The sequence below is a fragment of the Syngnathus acus genome, chromosome 10 (assembly GCF_901709675.1).
Source record: "Syngnathus acus chromosome 10, fSynAcu1.2, whole genome shotgun sequence".
Taxonomy (NCBI): domain Eukaryota; kingdom Metazoa; phylum Chordata; class Actinopteri; order Syngnathiformes; family Syngnathidae; genus Syngnathus; species Syngnathus acus.
Window position 1 is genome coordinate 12,886,719 of NC_051095.1, and position 17,737 is coordinate 12,904,455.

A 17,737-nucleotide genomic window follows, 5' to 3' on the forward strand; every position below is an offset into this window, starting at 1 on the left:
AAAAATAAAAAGCTGATCCATAAATACACAAAACAAAGAGGGTCTTCCTATAACAATTGGTCTTCTTTATTTTCACTTGGTCACATCTTTTAAAGTATATCTGACAACTCTGACCGATAGTCTGCTTCTTCACTTCTATTACCACTGTATCAAGTTGGGAAAAAAAAAGCAGTAACATTTACAATCATAAAAACAATAGAAAAGCAGATTGACACCATTTGAAAGAACAGGACAAAATCAGACTCCCAATGATCATTTAGATTTGTGCAGTGCAGCTGACATGCTTCCATTCTAAGGTTTAACTCAGAAAACAAAGGGGTATGCCTTTCAGATTTACATTTAAGATAATTGAGACCCATAAAATCTGGAAATGTTGAATTCAAGACAGAAATCTAAACGATACTTGGGTTGTCAGAAGTGCATTAAAATTAACAGGAAACAAATAAATGGAAAGGCAAACAATTACAAATGGAAGGAAAACAACAGGATAACCCAGTGGTTCAGTAGCCAATAGCATTTCTATTGTGAAGTGTTGATCAAAAGATAAACATTTTGGAAAGCAGCTTATCTCCATGATCCCTTACCAAAGCAAATACTTACTTCTTTACAGACAACTTCATCTGTCACTAATTTATAATGAGGTTGAAAATGCCAATTGTAAACTGAAAACGTGAGAAGCAAGGTCAGTTGTTTTCTTCATATTGCAAAACCTAAAAATCTAAATATGCATTGGGTGAAAATCAATCTGTAATACACCATCAGACAGAGCATTTGCTATGACATTTACCAGTATATTTGTACTTCAGAGGCTCAGCCGAGTATGATTTGATTTGTTAAGGATTAATGACATCAGTTTTTATAAGTTACATAACATTACACAAAAAAGGGGGCACATGAGTGTATCGACGTGCACTTCAGATAAAAGTGAGGGTGTGTGTGTGTGTGTGTGCGTGTGTGTGTGTGTGTAGGTGTGTTGCATTGTGTTCAAGTTCAAGTGGGGAATCTTGTTGCTCTTTTCTCTTATATTCAGTCACTTGCTAATTTCTCTTATAATCAGTCACTATTTCCTCCTACTCCTCATCTACTCTCTCAACAGTTACTGTAGCATCACAGTCCAATCAGTGCCTGCGTTCACGCCGGGCTTGCGGAGCGTCAATACTGACGTAGAAGCATCGAAGTCAAACTCAAGCTGGCTCTTCTGACCATCTATGAAAGGCCAAAAGAAATGAAAGCAACGTAAAAAAAGACTGACGCAAATAGCAAGTGAAAACAAATGAAAAAAGACTCACCGGCTGTCTTTAAGGTAGCCTTGGTGGGCTTACTACCCCCCAGTATGACGATGCGTTCAATAATGGAACTGGTCGAGAAATGGGCCTCTGGGGCAAGGTTTCTGAGGGGCATTACAATTTCATTTAAAATATTTACCAACAGCATTATTCCAAAAGCATAGTCACTGTTTGCAGATATTATTTACAACCTATCAATTGCTCACTGAAAAACACACCTACAGTATTCAACTATTTTTGCACCATCTCCTGGCATCTTTCTACCAAGGACCTATGCTGATGTGTGATGAGTTTCATTTTGGGAGGGGGAAGTAGTGCTTTGTCACCATCTTGTGGCATCTTGGTGCCAAGGAACTGTGTTTAAAGTGAGTTGAGGAGCTTAATTTAGAAAAAATTTTTTTTTTTTTTGCCACCATCTTGTGGACTCTACAAACATTTTTCAAGGGGCACTAAATATTCTTTAAACTAAGAGATAGGTCTTCTTATACTTAAAAGAAAATAATTTCTGCTCATTGAAACTCACACAGAGGAGAGGAGGTTGTTGGCAAATGACAGCCTCCTGTGAATGAACTCCTCCTTCTCAAAGTTGAAAGTGTGTCCATCATCGATGTAGAGCTCTCCCTCTGCAGCTCTCTGTGAAAATTTCGACACGTCTTTGAATATGAAATGACAACCTGCAACATGTTGCTTTAATGATTTGACGTACCTGACGACCAAGGGCCACGTACACGGTGTATGGGTCTTGCTCCATACAGGTGGAAGATCTACGCACTCGAAGCTTTCTGGGAATAATGGAGCCACCGCGCTGGAAAACTGGGATCTGACATGAAAACAGAAAACACAATTAGTGAGTTATGACTGAAGGAATAAAATGCACAGATAAAAGAGGCGATCACAGATTATGTGTGAGATTAGAGTCTTACAGAGCTCATGGTGACTGGAATGTAAAGGTTCTGGCCGCCATTGTGCTTCTGGAAGGTGTGGACATCAAACCAGACCTGACAGTAGAACAGAAGAGGTAAGATGTCCGACACCACAAAGTCAACAGACATGGCATAAAAACTTTATTTCTATACCTCCTCCTTTCCTGGCAGGTAAGCAGTTACTCCAGTGGCTCCCTCCTCAGTGACAGGGTGCACCAACAAGTCTCGACCTATGGCAAAATAGAAAGTGTTTAAAACACTTGCAAAAGATTGACTTATTCAGTAGCAACATGAGGACAACCGTGTTACTTGTTAAAACAAAACTCGAATGCTGCAGTAAAATTATTCACAAGTATAATAATCAGAATGAATTTTCAACATTTGGTCTCACCAATCAAAAACTCATCATCCAGAGCATAAGTAGCAGGATCCTGAGGATATTCTACCCACAGCGGCCTACAAAAACAAAAGAACGTCACTGTGGGTTCCCACTGTAGTTTCTAAACCTAGTAAACAGTTGGACATTAGTTTCATCAGCCATTTGATGAAGAAAAAAAAAAAAAGATTCAAATCACAAGTATTAAAAACATCCAAAGCAAACCATGACTCAATTCAAATGTATTCAAGTGTCTACTAAATGCTCACCTCATGACTGGATGCCCAGTGAGATACGTGTGGTAGAACTGCTGGTACCAATACGGCAGCAGGCTGTAGCGTTGGCGCACAGCCTCTCGGATCAGAGCAGTGTTCTCTGGGCCGAAAAGCCATGGTTCACGACGGGGAGTGTCCAGGTGGGCGTGGGCCCTAAAGAACGGCTGGTAGGCTCCTGTCTGGTACCAACGCACCAGCAGCTCTGAGCTGGGAGACTTGAAGAAACCCCCGACATCAGCTACAGGACAAGATAAGGAAAGATAATTGAGGATCTTGAGAATTTGTTGCATAGACACAGAAAACCAAGGTTTGTTGTGACATTTTCACAAGAAAAACACCACCGTAGAGTAAAATTAAAATATAATCAAGCCAAAAGGTAGCAGCACACACACACAGTAGTATTTATGTGAGTTTGAAGAGGCGTGGCGCCGTGACTGACCGCAAATCTGGTTGGCTGTCAACTACAATTAGTTCAGCGCTAATGTCGCCGCAATGCTACTTGCGAGCGTTATTTGCTTGTAATTCTAATTTTGGCTGGTTACATAAAGCAGAAAGAAAAACGGGTGTTATGACCTTTTGGCTCTCATGTGTAAAGGTACATCAGTTCCAATGGTATTATAGTTAATGAAATAACTAAGAGAAAATTTGAAAAACATTTTCATTCATGAAATAAACTAAAAATGATAACCAAGTGAAACTATATTTATATAATTATAATTAAGGCACAAAAGTCCTTATTTTTCATCTATGTCAATTAATTTCATACATTAGCGTTCAGGGTTTACTTTAAATGTACTGTAAAGATGACGGAAGGTTGAATAGTCATTTGGGACTGTAGTTTATTTTATTCCTTAGTTACTGATGTACTTAGTTACAGCATTACTACAGGGCATGACCGCGTTAAAACTGCCGGTGACTATTTCAGCGCCTTTTTGAGATCACATACTTTTCAAAGATAACTTGGGAGAGTGTCACTTACCACCACAAAAAGATATTCCTACCAGACCAATACTCAGACACATGGGGATGGACATTTTTAGGTGACCCCACTCAGCAGCATTATCGCCAGTCCATACAGCACCTAGAGATAGAAAAACACTCTTGAAACAGAATAATTCACTACTGTTGCCTCAATAAACAGTACACGAAGGTTTAGTGACGGGCAATGAAAACAGACAAAGGCTCACCATAGCGCTGTGACCCAGCAAAAAAGGCTCTAGTCAAGACAAAAGATCTTTCGACCCCTCCTGATCTCTGGATCAGGCCCTCGGCTGTGGCCCTTTGCTGCAACAAACACGACAATCAGAACAACTGCACAAAAGACACATGGAAATTTTCAATCACAAGCGATGAGCTTGCTAAGATAATGTTCTCTAAGGCTTAGTCTGAAAGTCAACGCTGCTCACCACATAGAAGCCATAAAGGTTGTGCAGGTCACGGTGCTCCCACTCTCCATGCTTTGAGTCCTTGTGCATGGTGATCTCAGGCCCGTTGAATATTGAAGGCTCATTCATGTCGTTCCATGTATACAAGTTCTCCATCGTGCCCTGGACACAGAAGTGCCTGTGAAAATTGGCTCACTGAAACCGTGATATTAAATGTAGAGTGGTACTGGTACTACTACTATTACTGCTGCTACTCTATGCTAATGCTAAAACACAATGCAAAATGCCATTGAAAGGCAAAACAATAATACCAATGTCAGTGTTAGAACCCTTTAAGTATAGACACATGTAGTTTTACTCTGCCATTTAGTTCTGAAAGCCTTTTTTGTCTGTATTCTGTATTATACTGCCTCATTTGTTCCACTTCACTTTAGCTGCCACGGGTCTCACCTCATACTGGTCGTAGGCAAACATGCTGGCCCACCAAGCCCTCATGTCTTCACGGCTAAAATCTGGATAACCGGCACTGCCTAAACAAAATCATTCAAGTCCAAAGTAAATGGGGCATGCTTATTCGGTCAAGGATGCATCATCAAACATCTGGTGTACCAACAGTCCAATTTCATACAATTTCATTATTCTTACTTACCAGGCCAACACCAGCCCTCATAGTCGGCGCCATCTTTGTTCTTTGTGTAGAAACCTTGAGACTTGATTTCATTATGGATCTTGTAGCTGCTGTCCACTTTGATATGAGGGTCTACAATGGTTACCATCTATTACACAAAGAGAGGGAAATTAATATTTGGCAAAATCAGTATGGAATTGATAGTACCTTGAGACACCTGCTAAATCAGTTAGTTGTTCATGCCCCTGCTATTGCACCAATTTCTTTTTTGCTTGTAGTCATAAATAAATACAATGTGTTTGACATATATTTTAACAAGTGTGCCATTTTTTTGAATGGTCTCAGTAAATCACATATTTTCACCATGGCAGGTCTCAATAAACAGGAGTTCACCGAAAACACATTCATTTACAAACTTCAACATGAGCTCCGGTGGTCTTGTCGTGGCCAAACATTCGTACCTTGCGCTTTTTATCCATGAGTCGTTGAAGCATTTCCTTGGGTGTGGGAAACTTGTTGGTATCCCAGGTAAAGTAACGTTTCCCATCCGTGTGCTCAATATCGAGCCAGATGAAATCATAGGGAATGTCATGCTCGTCAAAGCCTGCATCCACCGACGCTACGTCTTCCTGATCGTTGTAGTTCCAGCGGCACTGGTGGTAGGCCAATGCGGCCAGAGGAGGGAAGGCCTGGGTGCCTGACCAACGTTATAACACATTGAGTACTCATTCATTGTATTCATCCCGGGAGGAAAATGAAGTGAATAAGGTAAGAGTACAAATTTGTAAGATTATGAAATAAAATACACTGGGTGATTGATCATAACATGACAGACAGTTCACATAATAGTTTTACCAGTCAGGGAGGCGTATTGTGAGAAGACATCTTTTGGTGTTGGGCCGAGCATTATGAAGACATCAATGATGCCGCTTTCAGAGAACCAATGCACATCCGTCTGTGGGGTCTCACTGGAGCCTTGCACGTAATCCAGCATTTTTCCAAACACAGTCTGAGGACAACCAAAAAAATGAGGCAGGCTAAACTGGCACCAAGCTCATCAACACTCACGTACACATGTCGTGTTTTGAAAGGTTTCAGGCATGGGAGGAGGCACAAACCTTCCCTGCGGTGTTGGAGCTAATGTCAACCCAAGTCTCAGCAGCATTGAGCCAAAATATTCCTGTGGTCCGCTGGATGTTGTGGGCCAACATAACAGGCACGGAACCATAAAGTGCCATAGGATTATCCAGTTCATATTGGAACACGTCCAAATTATAGAGCCGATATGGATCTCCATTACTGAGAGGTGGAGACAGGTAAATTATACTTAGCAGGAAGAACCGCACTAAAATAAGCATCGTTTCAACCAAGCCCATTCCATGAATAGTCGTCATCATCATAACCATTGTGTTTGCAACTCACTCTGTATTTTTAAGTCTGAGGTTGTCTGCATGTTCTGGAATGCCATAGACGTGTTCCACCCCTGGCAATGAAAAGTCTAGACCGATAGCAGTTGGACCTGTAATGCGAGTGCACAACAAAAGACGAATTGAACAGGGTCAACACTAAACAAAAACTTACTATAGCTCGTTTCCATTTGATTTTTTGATTCAGTTCGTATTAATTTGTCTTTAAAGTGAGTCTATTAGGTTTTGGGAGAATGCTTGTAAAAGTATACTTGATGAAAGTATTGTGTGATAAACTACAATTTCCAAACACAATTTCCTTCTTTTGCAGAGCCTAACAGTCCAACTGAAATAAATTCAACCACAAAAGCTTATTTGTTAAATTAATGGATTTGTGTATGTGGATAGTGCTAAGACCCACTATTACAAATTGAAACTTACCATTAGGTTTGGTGTCTGTAAATGATTTAAATGTTTCTTCCCACATGCCGTCTTCAACCTTTTCATTCAATATAGCCTGCAAAGAAAGCGAGGAAAGAAGTAACATCTTTTTAGAGAAGAATTTTTTTCCCCCCCCGGATGAAATTGTAGGAGGGACTGGATTTGTGTGTAGCACCTCATCGTCCAGATCTGCATCCTCAGGCTCTTGGTCTGTCTGTCTGCTCCATGGCACAAGATGCAACAGCATAGAGGGGAATATGGCAAAAGGAGACGGAGAGGTATGTCACTTCGGAAAGGACATTATTTTAAGGATGTACAGTGGAATTAACTTGGGGAAAATTGATCAAACACAGGGGATAACAGCTGCCACCACAAGTTGTCTAATAGGACCTCAGGAAACCAAGCGACCTCTTCCTCATATCGACACATTTTATCAAGTCATTGTGGGAAATTAAGTCTATTCTACAGGTGCTGGGCCATCCAACTTGGGAGAATCAAACACACACAACCGCCACATCTGGTTTGGCAGGGTAGAGCGCTGACGGGTGAGCTAAAAATCTGGGCCACCGTTGCTGCTCGGTTCAAAGATGCTGACTTTGGCAGACAGTTTTTGGGCCTCGACTTTGTTTACCAGTGTCTCCAGCTCAAATTCCGCACTGATTGAGATGTATGAAACGAATTGGGTTGACTTCATGCGTAAGCCGAGATTCGTGCATTTTGGATGTCCTTTACAAATCAAGGACAATAGAATCCACTTTGCTTGAGGTTGAATGTCAAGTTTCCACAGGTAGTGATGTTTTGTTATTAACGCTCCTAGAGTGACAACTTTTTAAAGCTGCTTAGCTTAATCATTTTTTAATTACCGTATTTTCCGCACTATTAGGCGCACCTAAAAACTTACATTTTACTAAAAAAAACACAGTGCGCCTTATAATGCAGAGCGCCTTCTATATGGATCAATTGATGAATTTGTTGATCCATACTGGTTGTACACAGTGCTCTGCCAAAATGTTTCAGTACGTTTTAGTACGACTAGTAAATTACAAGGTCGCATCGCTTCCCAACATTACGGCAACTGTAGTCAGGGGGCGTCACCGAATAGCTGTTGTACCCACGAGGCTATTTCATTTCAAAATAGGCTGCTCCGTTAATGTTTCGAGTAAATTTACGGATTGATATGGAAGGGAAACATAGGTAAGCAGTACCAATGTGTTAGATCGAACTTTAGTCAGTTCCGATCATTTTATAGGAGATCGTTTGAGAAACGCGATTGTTTACACTTTGCTGAGGCTCATGGGAGATTGCGAGCTGAGGCTCGTGGGACTTTGCGGATGGCTAATGCTATAACGATAGCTGCTATACGCACCAGGCTATTTCATGTCAAAATAGGCTGCTCTGTTAATGTTTCGAGTAAATCTACGGATCGATATGGAAGGGAAACATAGGTAAGTAGTACCAATGCGTTAGATCGAACTTTAGTCAGTTCCGATCATTTTATAGGAGATCGTTTGAGAAACGCGATTGTTTACAGAGGGCTCGTTGGTTATTGGCTAGTGGATGCATACCGCAACCCTAGTCAACCTCAGTTTGTTGCAGTATAGCTTCTATTTTATGCGCCTTATAATCCGGTGCGCCTTATATATGGACAAAGTTTTAAAATGGGCCGTTCATTGAAGGTGCGCCTTATAATCCAGTGCGCCTAATAGTGCGGAAAATACGGTACACGCATTAGGCTGAGGGTATGAGACCAGTCAGCACCCCAACTCAGTCCTCGCTGACTCTGTATGTTTTTTTTTCTTTTTCTATACAATGCATTTTTTGTTTGTTTGCTGGGAAAAAAAAAAAACTGTGGAAACAAACAAAAACTTAATTATAAGTAACTGGCTAGTCACAAAAGCAAACAAGCTCATGCAAGTTTAGTTCTTTGTGTCAAATTAAATTATTGAACAATACCGGCCTAAGTGACACCATGCAAAATTAATTAATGACTGGGATGCTCTTCATTTATTTTAAGATCTACATCATGTTCCAAATTATTATATATAATGTTTGTCTCGGAATTTTTGTAGTTTATGCAAATGGCACTCAGCATAAGTTTTAATTCATTGGCTGTTAAATAACAATTTGAATGCATTTAAACAAACATGATAACAGTATTTTTTTTTTTATATAAAAAAAATAAAAACACTATATTCAAACACTGGTGTGGATAATTTGGAACAATGCTTTTAAACCAAAACTGCTTTCAGTTTTGAAAACAAAATTAAACATATTATATGTTAGGTGTGAGTGTACGTGTGCAGAGGGCTGTTCGTCTCTGTGTGCCCTGCAATTGGCTGGAAACCAGTTCAGGGTGTCCCCCACCTACTGCCCGATGACTGCTGGGATAGGCTCCAGCACGCTCACGATCCTCGTGGGGACAAGCGGTACGGATAATGGATGAATCTAATATATTATGTATTTAAAATATTAAAAATATTCAAATTATTCTTGAACAGTTGACTTGAAAATGATGCTGAGTGACATTTGCATGGACTACAAGTTTGCGAAATACTGCGTAAGAAGGTAAATGGTCTTTTACTTGTATAGTATCTATCACCAGGAAATGCATTGCACTTGCAGAGACACAATCAACAGCATCCATCAAAAGCACAACGTTCACACCTTCCCGTTTCCTTGCTAATTTGAGAGGTAAAATTAGACTTTGGTTTATAGAGACTCCATGAGTATGTTACTATTTACAAATTAGTACAAGGAGTATAATACAGAGCATTTTGTTTACCTAGAGAATACACCCTTGACATTATTCCACACACTAGCCAATGTTCTTGTTATTAAATAGGAGAAACTAGGGCGATAAGGAGAAGAGGACAGAACGAGTCAGACAATTTTCAAATGAACACGAATGTAGTCAAAAACCAATAAGTGAGGTGTTTGTGTCTGACAGGCATTTGTGAAAGCGTGCGAGTAAGCGTGGTCTCTCACGTGTCCTTGCGTAGCCGTAAGTGCTCAAAGGCCAGAAGGCCACGCGAGTTTAGCGAAAGCAGCACCTCTCGCCCCTCCATAATGTCCAATCGGAAAGGCTGTGCACTGACAATGACCCTTTGAGACTCCGCCCCCAGTGACAGAACCACTCCATTCTTGTCCTGAGACAAAAGAGACAGGCTGGGGGGGACAAGAGAACAATGCAGATATCCAGTTTAGAGGATATAGTTGGGATCAATAAATCTGAAATCAAGAACTAAATAGAAATATTCCTAAAGTGGAAAAAAAAAAAAGATCTCAACCCGCTTTCGTTGATTGCTGCAGAATCATCATTATACATATCAGCTACGTACCAAAAGCTCCCCCTCCTCGCAGGAGGCAACCGCAGCACGAGACACTTACGGCTCTGTAGGCGGCTCTCTGATGAGCACGTCGGGGACCTCATAACGAGGCTTCAGCGGCTTCAGCTCATTAATCTTCACCCTCGTTATGTTTCCCTGGAGACGATAGAGCTCCAGGAGCAGACGCACCTACAACGCAGCAGGAAAGAGAATGCTCTAATAATCATATTCATGTTGAAGTTTCTTTCGGGTTAGCAGATAAGCCCAAACAGAATTTTTACAGTGTGTGCTTCCAGTAGATTTAGAGATGCAAACTAATGGCTTTTTAGACCTGATGAAATGTGCATTATTTTAGTAGTGTTGATTAGGGCTGAACAATTCATCAAATTCAAATGAACATTGCAGATGCTACAATTCCGGTGGCTGCTTCATTTTGATCGCTTGATGGCAATGCAAACTTCAACTACAATAGGAAACATATTGGTAAATGAGTACATACGACTCAGCATTATTTTCTCACAAGGGTATAATTTGTGGAAAGTTCTTAAATTTAGATTTGATTCTGGAGTGTATGGTTGCCTACTATAATGGCCCGGTGTCCTTCGGCTGGATCACCGTATTGTGGGTGCCGTACCTTGTTCTTGTCATTCTTGAGCTGCAGGGTAAGTCTAGTGTTGGTTAGCTCCATAGTCTCTAGTAGGGCTCGATAGGGCGACTCGCCAGGGTTCAATGCTCGCTGACGTCTGTTAATAACATTGGAAAGAAGTGTTACACAAAACGAGGGACATGAAATTAAACACGGTGAGCGCATGATTCCAGAACCCTATTCGATGTGTTCACTCACTTGCAGAAGGCACTCTGGTCACAGGTTTTGAAGTTGACTCTCTCCACAGCCAGTGCCCCACTGAGACATACAGCAAGCCAGAGCGCCAAGATAGGTGCCATCCTACAAAGTGAATCAAGAAAAAGGAAGCTCCAGATGGATTGCGAATCAAGAAAAAGGAAGCTCCAGATGGATTAAGCTTTAAAATCTGTTACGGTGGCAGAGTAAGTCAGCTTATTGGCCTACGAGGCCACGAGTATGGACACTCGGTCAGAACGCTGCTGCTGCGTTGTCTAGATCCCAAATTAAGGTTTAGTCACAGGAAAAATGCTCAGTAACTCACAGAGCACTCAATGGTCAGGCTCCCCTATATTTTGTAGATATGGTGTCATTTTATGACCGGTTAGGTTATTGCAATCTTCCAATGTCTAACTTTTGATCCGTAAAAGAATATTAAACAAGACACTGTCTATTACTGACAATCCACAACATCTACAGCAGAGCATCCTACTAAAGAAGGAGTTGCATAGGTACCATGCTCAATATTTAATATTCGTGGTGTTTAGTTTCCCTTATTGATGAACAAAGCACCTATCTTGTGTCCGCAGGGACTACGATTGTAGAAATAAAGTATTGCATGTCGTTTCCTACCTTGTTAAGATATTATCGGAAATTATTGAGAAATCATCATGATTTTCACATCGATGTATGTCATTATTAATAAGATAAGTGTTTGAGCCATTTATTTTAGAAGTGTGCGTCAAACTGGTAGTAAATTAATAAGTACCCAGGAAGAAGGAGCGCTCGGTTTCAAAAAGGTTGCTGACCTGTGTGACAGAACCTTGTGGTCCGTTAGCCCCAAATTGCGCAAAGCCCTTTTAAAAACCTTTTGATCCAAGAACTGATAAATTGTTTGGGTTTTCCCCCCCCTCGATTCGTAGGATAAGCGGTTCGGAGAATGAATGAACGAAGGCGCCTTCTTGTAACAGCAGTAGAATGCTGTAATTTTGCATTAGAAAAATGTACTAGCAGCTGTATTCTAACTATGTGAAACACTTCGGGAGGTTTCGCTGACAAATGTTAAACACATAAAAGGTTTTCATTAAGTACATTACATTGGCTTTTATTCTCTCTGGGTGTGGGTGGTAGATTGTCTTGATCGCCGACAGACATCCTTGCTACACGATTTGACTACGATTTCAAATGAGATCGCATTCTAGAGTCAATTTCGAAATAAACCCCTTAACCATCATCCATATAGTTAAGAAATCAACTAATCAGTTTTACCAGCCACTGAATCAGGGGCGCTTCGTCGGTTTTAATTCTACCATTCCAGCTAGAGCAATGGCTAATGCTAGCTGCCATTCTTCTAACTTATTTGAAACTATTAAAACGATCACACACACAAGATGAGACTAATTAAACAAAAAGACGAAGTATAAGTACTGGAAGACCGCCTGACTCTATCGCTCGATTAACTGTTTCCGTTTTGTCGAGCTAACTGGTTAGCAAGCTTCCTAGCAAAGGCACAGGTTGACGGATGAGAGGTTTATTCAATTGCGAGGTTCTCGACCGCAAGGGAGGGAATCTCTCTTTTGGTCTATAAATGGGCAGATATTAATGCCGCCACTTCTTCTTCTCCTACTACAACCCCACCCGGCTTGATAAGGGTGAAAGCACAATGTATCAAAACAAGATACATAAATGATAAAGCGCGACCGTTAGTCTTACCTTTCGGCGAAGGCGGCCATCTTGATTATGCCCCTGGTCAACTCCGCCTCTTAGTCGTGGATGATTATCATTCACTGTCCAAAAGATTTACGTGTAAATCGATTGTGACAATGAGAATTACAAACGCCAACAAAACGGCTTCTTTAATTTGTAGCGATACTAATTTGCGGTCATTTCAGCTAGTCACATACCCGGGAGGTCCCGTTTTTCCGCGTGAGATTAGATTAACGTGGATTTGGACGCCGTGTATCCTCTCAGGCATCGACACGTCATCGCCAAAATCCATGCGTGAACAGTAGTTGCCTTTGATTTAATTCTTTTTAATGTCATTGACATTTGACCTTAGGGATGGTTGTTAGTCTTTTCTTGTTTCCTCAAATGTAATATTTTGTGGTTATTGTCGCGGATTGGTATTGTGATACTCTTCCGGGGTAATTGAGATGGTGAGTGGAGTTAGGGCATTTATAAGCTTTAAACTTCAGCCCTAAGCTTTTCGACGAGCCACAGCATTTATATTCAGTGAATATCAGAGTATAATGTCTTGTAAATGCAAATGGGGCTTTTTGAATAAAGAAGATATAAAGATAAAATCAAAATTTTAATTTGTTACTGTTTTAGTCTACTTGCTTAAAATCATTTTAATTTCCATTCTGAATATGAACCCAGTAGGGCTCTGAGGTCAAGCCTTATGAGCTTTTCACTTGGTAGGTGTCGTCCAAGGTGTCAGCACATGATGTCAAAATGTAAAGTGCATGATGACTGTTTATATACCAATTCAAATTGGACTGGACATGTATTGGTTAATTCATTCATAAAACATGTGAATTTTGCCTTCAGGTACTCAAATAGATAACATCAAGTTATTAAATTCAGTTAACCCATGAAGGTTATAGTCCATTTTCGGTTCACCTTGAAGTTTCACACAAAAGAACAATGTCCCATATTTTCAACTAACAGTATCAAATGTATGAGTATTCTATATTGACACATTGAACTGAACACTTTTGGATCCCAGTTGTGCACACTTGACACAAGCAGGCATGAAAACACATTTTAAACACACGGTGCCTAAATTCTGTAATGGTTGGTTGGTTGGTTGGTTGGTTGGTTTGTTTACTTGGTTCTCAAGTAAAAGCCCTGCAAAAATAGATTAAATTAAATGATCATGCGATATAGAGCATTGGTTATACAAAGTTTTGGAAAGCTTTATTTAAAAAAAAAAATTACCTTATTCACATCTTCCTGGCAGTTTCTTTTGTCTGATTCTCAAGAAAAAATAGGATCACAATCAAATTATGGTTGCTAAAGTGGCAAAGTATTGAATTCAAGGCGCAACTGACAACTATGCGATTTATTTTTTTTGCAAGTGGTACAAACCCCAGTTTGCAATTTGAACCTTTTAAAGCATGTAGGCCAAGTGTGAAAGAATGATCAACGTTCAATTTATACTGATGAGCTACAGTAAAAATGAGAGATTTGAATTCCTGAATCAGAATGAATTCAATTACTATTATACAATTACTCGGTTTTGTTGGATTAAGTGCAGGTGAGTCAATCTTCAGTACACTTTTCTTTATCACAGAGAGAACCCATTAGAAAAGTATAAAGTCTAAAAATCTAATACAAAAGATATGCATACATGCACACAGCTACACGTAAGAAAGTAAATTCCAACGACAGGAGAACTGAAGTCCACTCGTAGAGCAATGTTACATTTATTTTCCTCCCTTTATGGATATCCCAATGTTTCTCTCAGAGCTGAAACCTCCAGCAGAGGTGTCCCAGTCTGTCAATGTTCTTATGCAAGACACTGTGAATCGGTGACACGTATCGTGCCACATCACCGTCCCGGGAGAAATCTCTGCAGAAAAGACCCTTGTCTGGATTGAAGACAAATTTCTGAGGCATGGGACCATTGGCCCTCACGTACTCCCACACTGCCAGCAGCAGCAGCCTCACCTCAAAAGGCGCAAGGTGAGAGAAAGCCTCATGGACATTAGCCAGCACAGGAGGCAGCAGCTGGCCCTCGCCCATGCAGAACACCAGGAGGCAGGAGGCCCGCAGGTGCCACGGGGAGTCTGTGGACGAGGCCTCGCGAGACGCCTCCCAGTGGGCCAGCAGGGTGGCCAAGAGGCCCCTGAGCAGAGCTGAGCAGTAACAAAGAGCCGGGCGTCCTGCTGCCACTACCTGAAGCAGCGTGAAGAGCGCAGGGTGGGCCTCAAAGCAGCGGCGAATGTGAATGTCTCGTTCTACCGTGGTGCGGGCGTGCTCCTCCGGAGGCCACGACAGCTCGCCATTGGCCACGTCCGGACATACGTTTTCCACCAGCGTGACAGCAACCACCTTGGCTGCCTCAGCATTGATGGGCGGTGGTTCGTCAGGGTCTGCCGGTGGCCTTGAGCCGTTGAGACCGGAGGAGCTACAACACTGGACCACGACGGTCAGCAATGTCTGGATGTTCTAAAGAAATGAGAAAACAAAGGTGAGGCAAGACAACTCAACTCCATCATTTTTTTAGTCTTTGGGCACCAGATAAGCCACATTCCGCCAAGCAGTACGTCTCAGATTGGTAAATCTGATCAGGCTTATGCTCACTGTGGTGTGTAGGATAAATTCACATTCAACTAAGACAGTTCTCGAGACCAGTGGTTCTTAATTGTTATCACCCTGGGACTGAAAATAATTTGAAGTCATTACAGTAAACCAGGTCACTGTTGGAAAAAAACATTTGTAATCTCAATAGTCAAAAGTCTTTTTCCTGGATACGCAAAAGAAATAAATAAAATAAGGTCGAGAATGACTGCATTAGACTAATCACTGGACAGCAGCGTGTTAAGCTCCACCATACACGAGCAACTGTACCATTCTGTACGCTAAAGTGCATGCGGGACAATATAGCCCTAACCCTTTTACAATGGAAAGAGAAAAATAAATTGGGGCAAAATGGTCAGAACTGAGCAGTTTGTTGGAAATGGGACAGTTTTTAACCCCAGGAGTAACTTTACTCACCAGGGTCACCCCGGATGGGTCAGGTTGAGGTGAAGCAGTACGCATCTTCAATCCCTTGCCGATCACCCCGGCGTGAAACACAGACCACACGCTTCCTGAAAAGTTAACGGTCGTACCGAACCGGCAGTTGATGTCCAACAAGGAGGCTCCCAGATCAGGGGATCCCGACTGGGATGGTACAGGAGCGCCCGACATGTCTGCAATCTGCCCTCCAAATAGTCCGGCATTGCCTTTATGCAGCACTCCCTCCACCAACTGCTGAAGCACTGCCTTGAGAGTAAAAGGGGAGTATGCGGCAAAACGGGACAGCAACGCAACGGAGCAGCTCACAGCCTCGGCTGCCTGCCCCCCATCCCTCCCCGCCGTCCCCACTTCTCCTCGCCTCCGCAGAGCGAGGAAGAAATGAGCGACAGCGGCGCGGGAGAGCAGGAGCAGGTGTGCCGGAGTGGCGGCTCGAGGGAGCGGGCTGGCTGACAGGAGCCGCACCGCAGCGTGGGACACGGCCGGATCGCCGTGCAGGAGCAGCGGGCTGAAATCGTGGAGGTGCACGGAAACCGCAGATCCCATCTGGACAGCCATGGTGGACTGAGCATCTGGTGTTCCTCTTCTGTCTTCATCTTGACTCTGGATAACTGTAGCCAGGTTTAGCAGCAGCTGCCTTAGCTGCCGGGGTCCCAAGGTGTGCGTGTGGATCTGGGCCACACAGTGGGCCACAGCCGCAGGAATTAGCCCTGCCATGCAGGACGAAAGCGTGTTGTGAAGCTGCCAGGCGAGAGCCAACTCCTCCGGGTTGCGGGCCTGAGTGAGGAGCTGACAGAGGGCCTCGGTTGCCACGCTGGGGCCACCGTACACCGATAGCAGACAAAGCAATTGATGCAGCCAGAGGTGCCGCTTCCTCTCCAGTCGCAGCGTCTCGGCGCACAGCTCACCGACATGCGTCTGCAGCTCCTCCAAGAACGGGATGACCATCGGTGGCTGAGGGGAAGCCGAGTGATGGGGATGTCCGTCCGCCCCGTCCGAGCGGTTGTACACCAACTTGTGGAGATGCAGGAGCAGCATTTGCAGGAGGCTATCGCAACCTTCTCTGACACCTTCATGAGGGGATGGCGTAGGACCAGAGATGATGACCGAAGCTGGCGTGGCCGTGTCCGCCAGAAAGCGAAGAACCCGCGCACCCCCTGATGGGCTTTGGCATATAAGGTGGACGGCTAAGCTCAGCATGTTATCCAGTTCTTCTCTTGGGATTCCCTGCAACAAACTGTGCAACTGGAGCAGGATGGGTGGCCGCAGCAGATCCACCAGCTCAGCAGACACGGCACCAAAGAGGTTGGGAGACATGGCGGCCAGCTGAAGGAGAAACGGTACGGCGGCTCGACGTAGCTGAGGAGAGCCCTCCCAGGAGGTTGAGGACGAAGTAGGAGACATGGGACTGGAAGGACTCAGGCTCTCCTGGAACATCCTTAGCAACTCTTTCCTGATGCTGTCAGAGTGGTGCGCTGCCAGATGTCCCAGGATTCCCACCACCGAGCCGATCTTCGGCACTCGGCTGCCTTTGTCCACCCCGTTCACCAGCAGCCCTTGGTCCTTGGTGCCGTGGGAGCAGAAATCTTTGAGTCCACAGGCCAGGACCCGGCTGATGATCGTCCCGGGGAAGGCAGAGCCAATGTGAGCCACCACCCAGTCGAAATGCGGGGAATGTTGGACCGAGGTGTCTAATAGCGCATCGACGCAGGCATCGGGGCACCAGGCCAGCATTGCGGCTAAACACTGGGAGTAGGCCTCCATGAGGGAGCGAGTGGCTGCGCAAGACATCCAAAGCTGAAGAAGCTCATTGAGGCTGGAGGAGTGGGGGGCCACCCTTCGACCGGCATGTTTGCTACTGAGCTGACCCAGTAAGTCCACAGCCCAGCTGGACACCAGAGGGGCCCAAGCCCGCGGGTTGAGGCGAATGAACTCTGAGAGTACGCCATGAACTTCCTGCAACAAATCAAAACCAAAATTCAGGTTCGGAAAACTCTTTTTTTCAAAAATGAGAGGAACATGGATCTAAAACAAAAAACATCAAGATGATAGGGATGCACTGTCACCACTTTATTTTTAGAGCGTACAAGGGATAGTGTGCAAATGG

At 43.2% G+C, this 17,737-nt stretch overlaps 2 protein-coding genes across 3 annotated transcripts in view; both read right to left on the minus strand.

The window, feature by feature from the left end:
- Nucleotides 1-42: 42 nt before the first annotated feature.
- ganab (glucosidase, alpha; neutral AB) lies at nucleotides 43-12,666 on the minus strand. Of its 2 annotated transcripts, XM_037262922.1 has the most exons (25): nucleotides 12,601-12,666; nucleotides 10,891-10,992; nucleotides 10,681-10,789; nucleotides 10,108-10,235; nucleotides 9,706-9,885; nucleotides 9,503-9,568; nucleotides 6,896-6,938; nucleotides 6,721-6,796; nucleotides 6,296-6,392; nucleotides 5,992-6,172; nucleotides 5,729-5,882; nucleotides 5,335-5,570; nucleotides 4,895-5,021; nucleotides 4,696-4,775; nucleotides 4,267-4,407; nucleotides 4,048-4,144; nucleotides 3,840-3,941; nucleotides 2,855-3,098; nucleotides 2,601-2,665; nucleotides 2,363-2,439; nucleotides 2,210-2,284; nucleotides 1,993-2,106; nucleotides 1,810-1,919; nucleotides 1,290-1,390; nucleotides 43-1,206 (listed from the first exon to the last, which is right to left on the minus strand). In XM_037262922.1, exons 1-25 carry the CDS (start codon nucleotides 12,618-12,620, stop codon nucleotides 1,097-1,099), a joined length of 2,835 nt encoding a protein of 944 aa, XP_037118817.1. In that variant the 5' UTR covers nucleotides 12,621-12,666; the 3' UTR covers nucleotides 43-1,096. The 2 variants fall into 2 exon arrangements, with proteins under 2 accessions (XP_037118817.1, XP_037118818.1); XM_037262923.1 differs by lacking the exon at nucleotides 9,503-9,568 and having other exon boundaries at nucleotides 12,601-12,665.
- Nucleotides 12,667-13,784: 1,118 nt separating this feature from the next.
- The window catches only part of ints5 (integrator complex subunit 5), a 5,567-nt gene continuing 1,614 nt past the window's right edge, over nucleotides 13,785-17,737 (minus strand). The window contains exons 3-4 of the mRNA XM_037262920.1: nucleotides 15,610-17,586; nucleotides 13,785-15,060 (exon numbers count right to left, since the gene is read on the minus strand). Of these exons, the coding sequence (XP_037118815.1) occupies nucleotides 14,353-15,060; nucleotides 15,610-17,586 (2,685 nt within the window). The 3' untranslated portion in view covers nucleotides 13,785-14,352. The remainder of the gene's footprint in view (nucleotides 15,061-15,609; nucleotides 17,587-17,737) is intronic.

Coding starts and splice junctions, on each gene's coding strand:
- ganab (XM_037262922.1), bottom strand. CDS start 12,620: ATGGCCGCCTTCGCCGAAAG. Junction 3,942..4,047: donor TGCTGGGTCACAGCGCTATG/GTGAGCCTTTGT, acceptor TTCTATCTCTAG/GTGCTGTATGGACTGGCGAT. Junction 2,285..2,362: donor ACCTGCCAGGAAAGGAGGAG/GTATAGAAATAA, acceptor TTCTACTGTCAG/GTCTGGTTTGATGTCCACAC.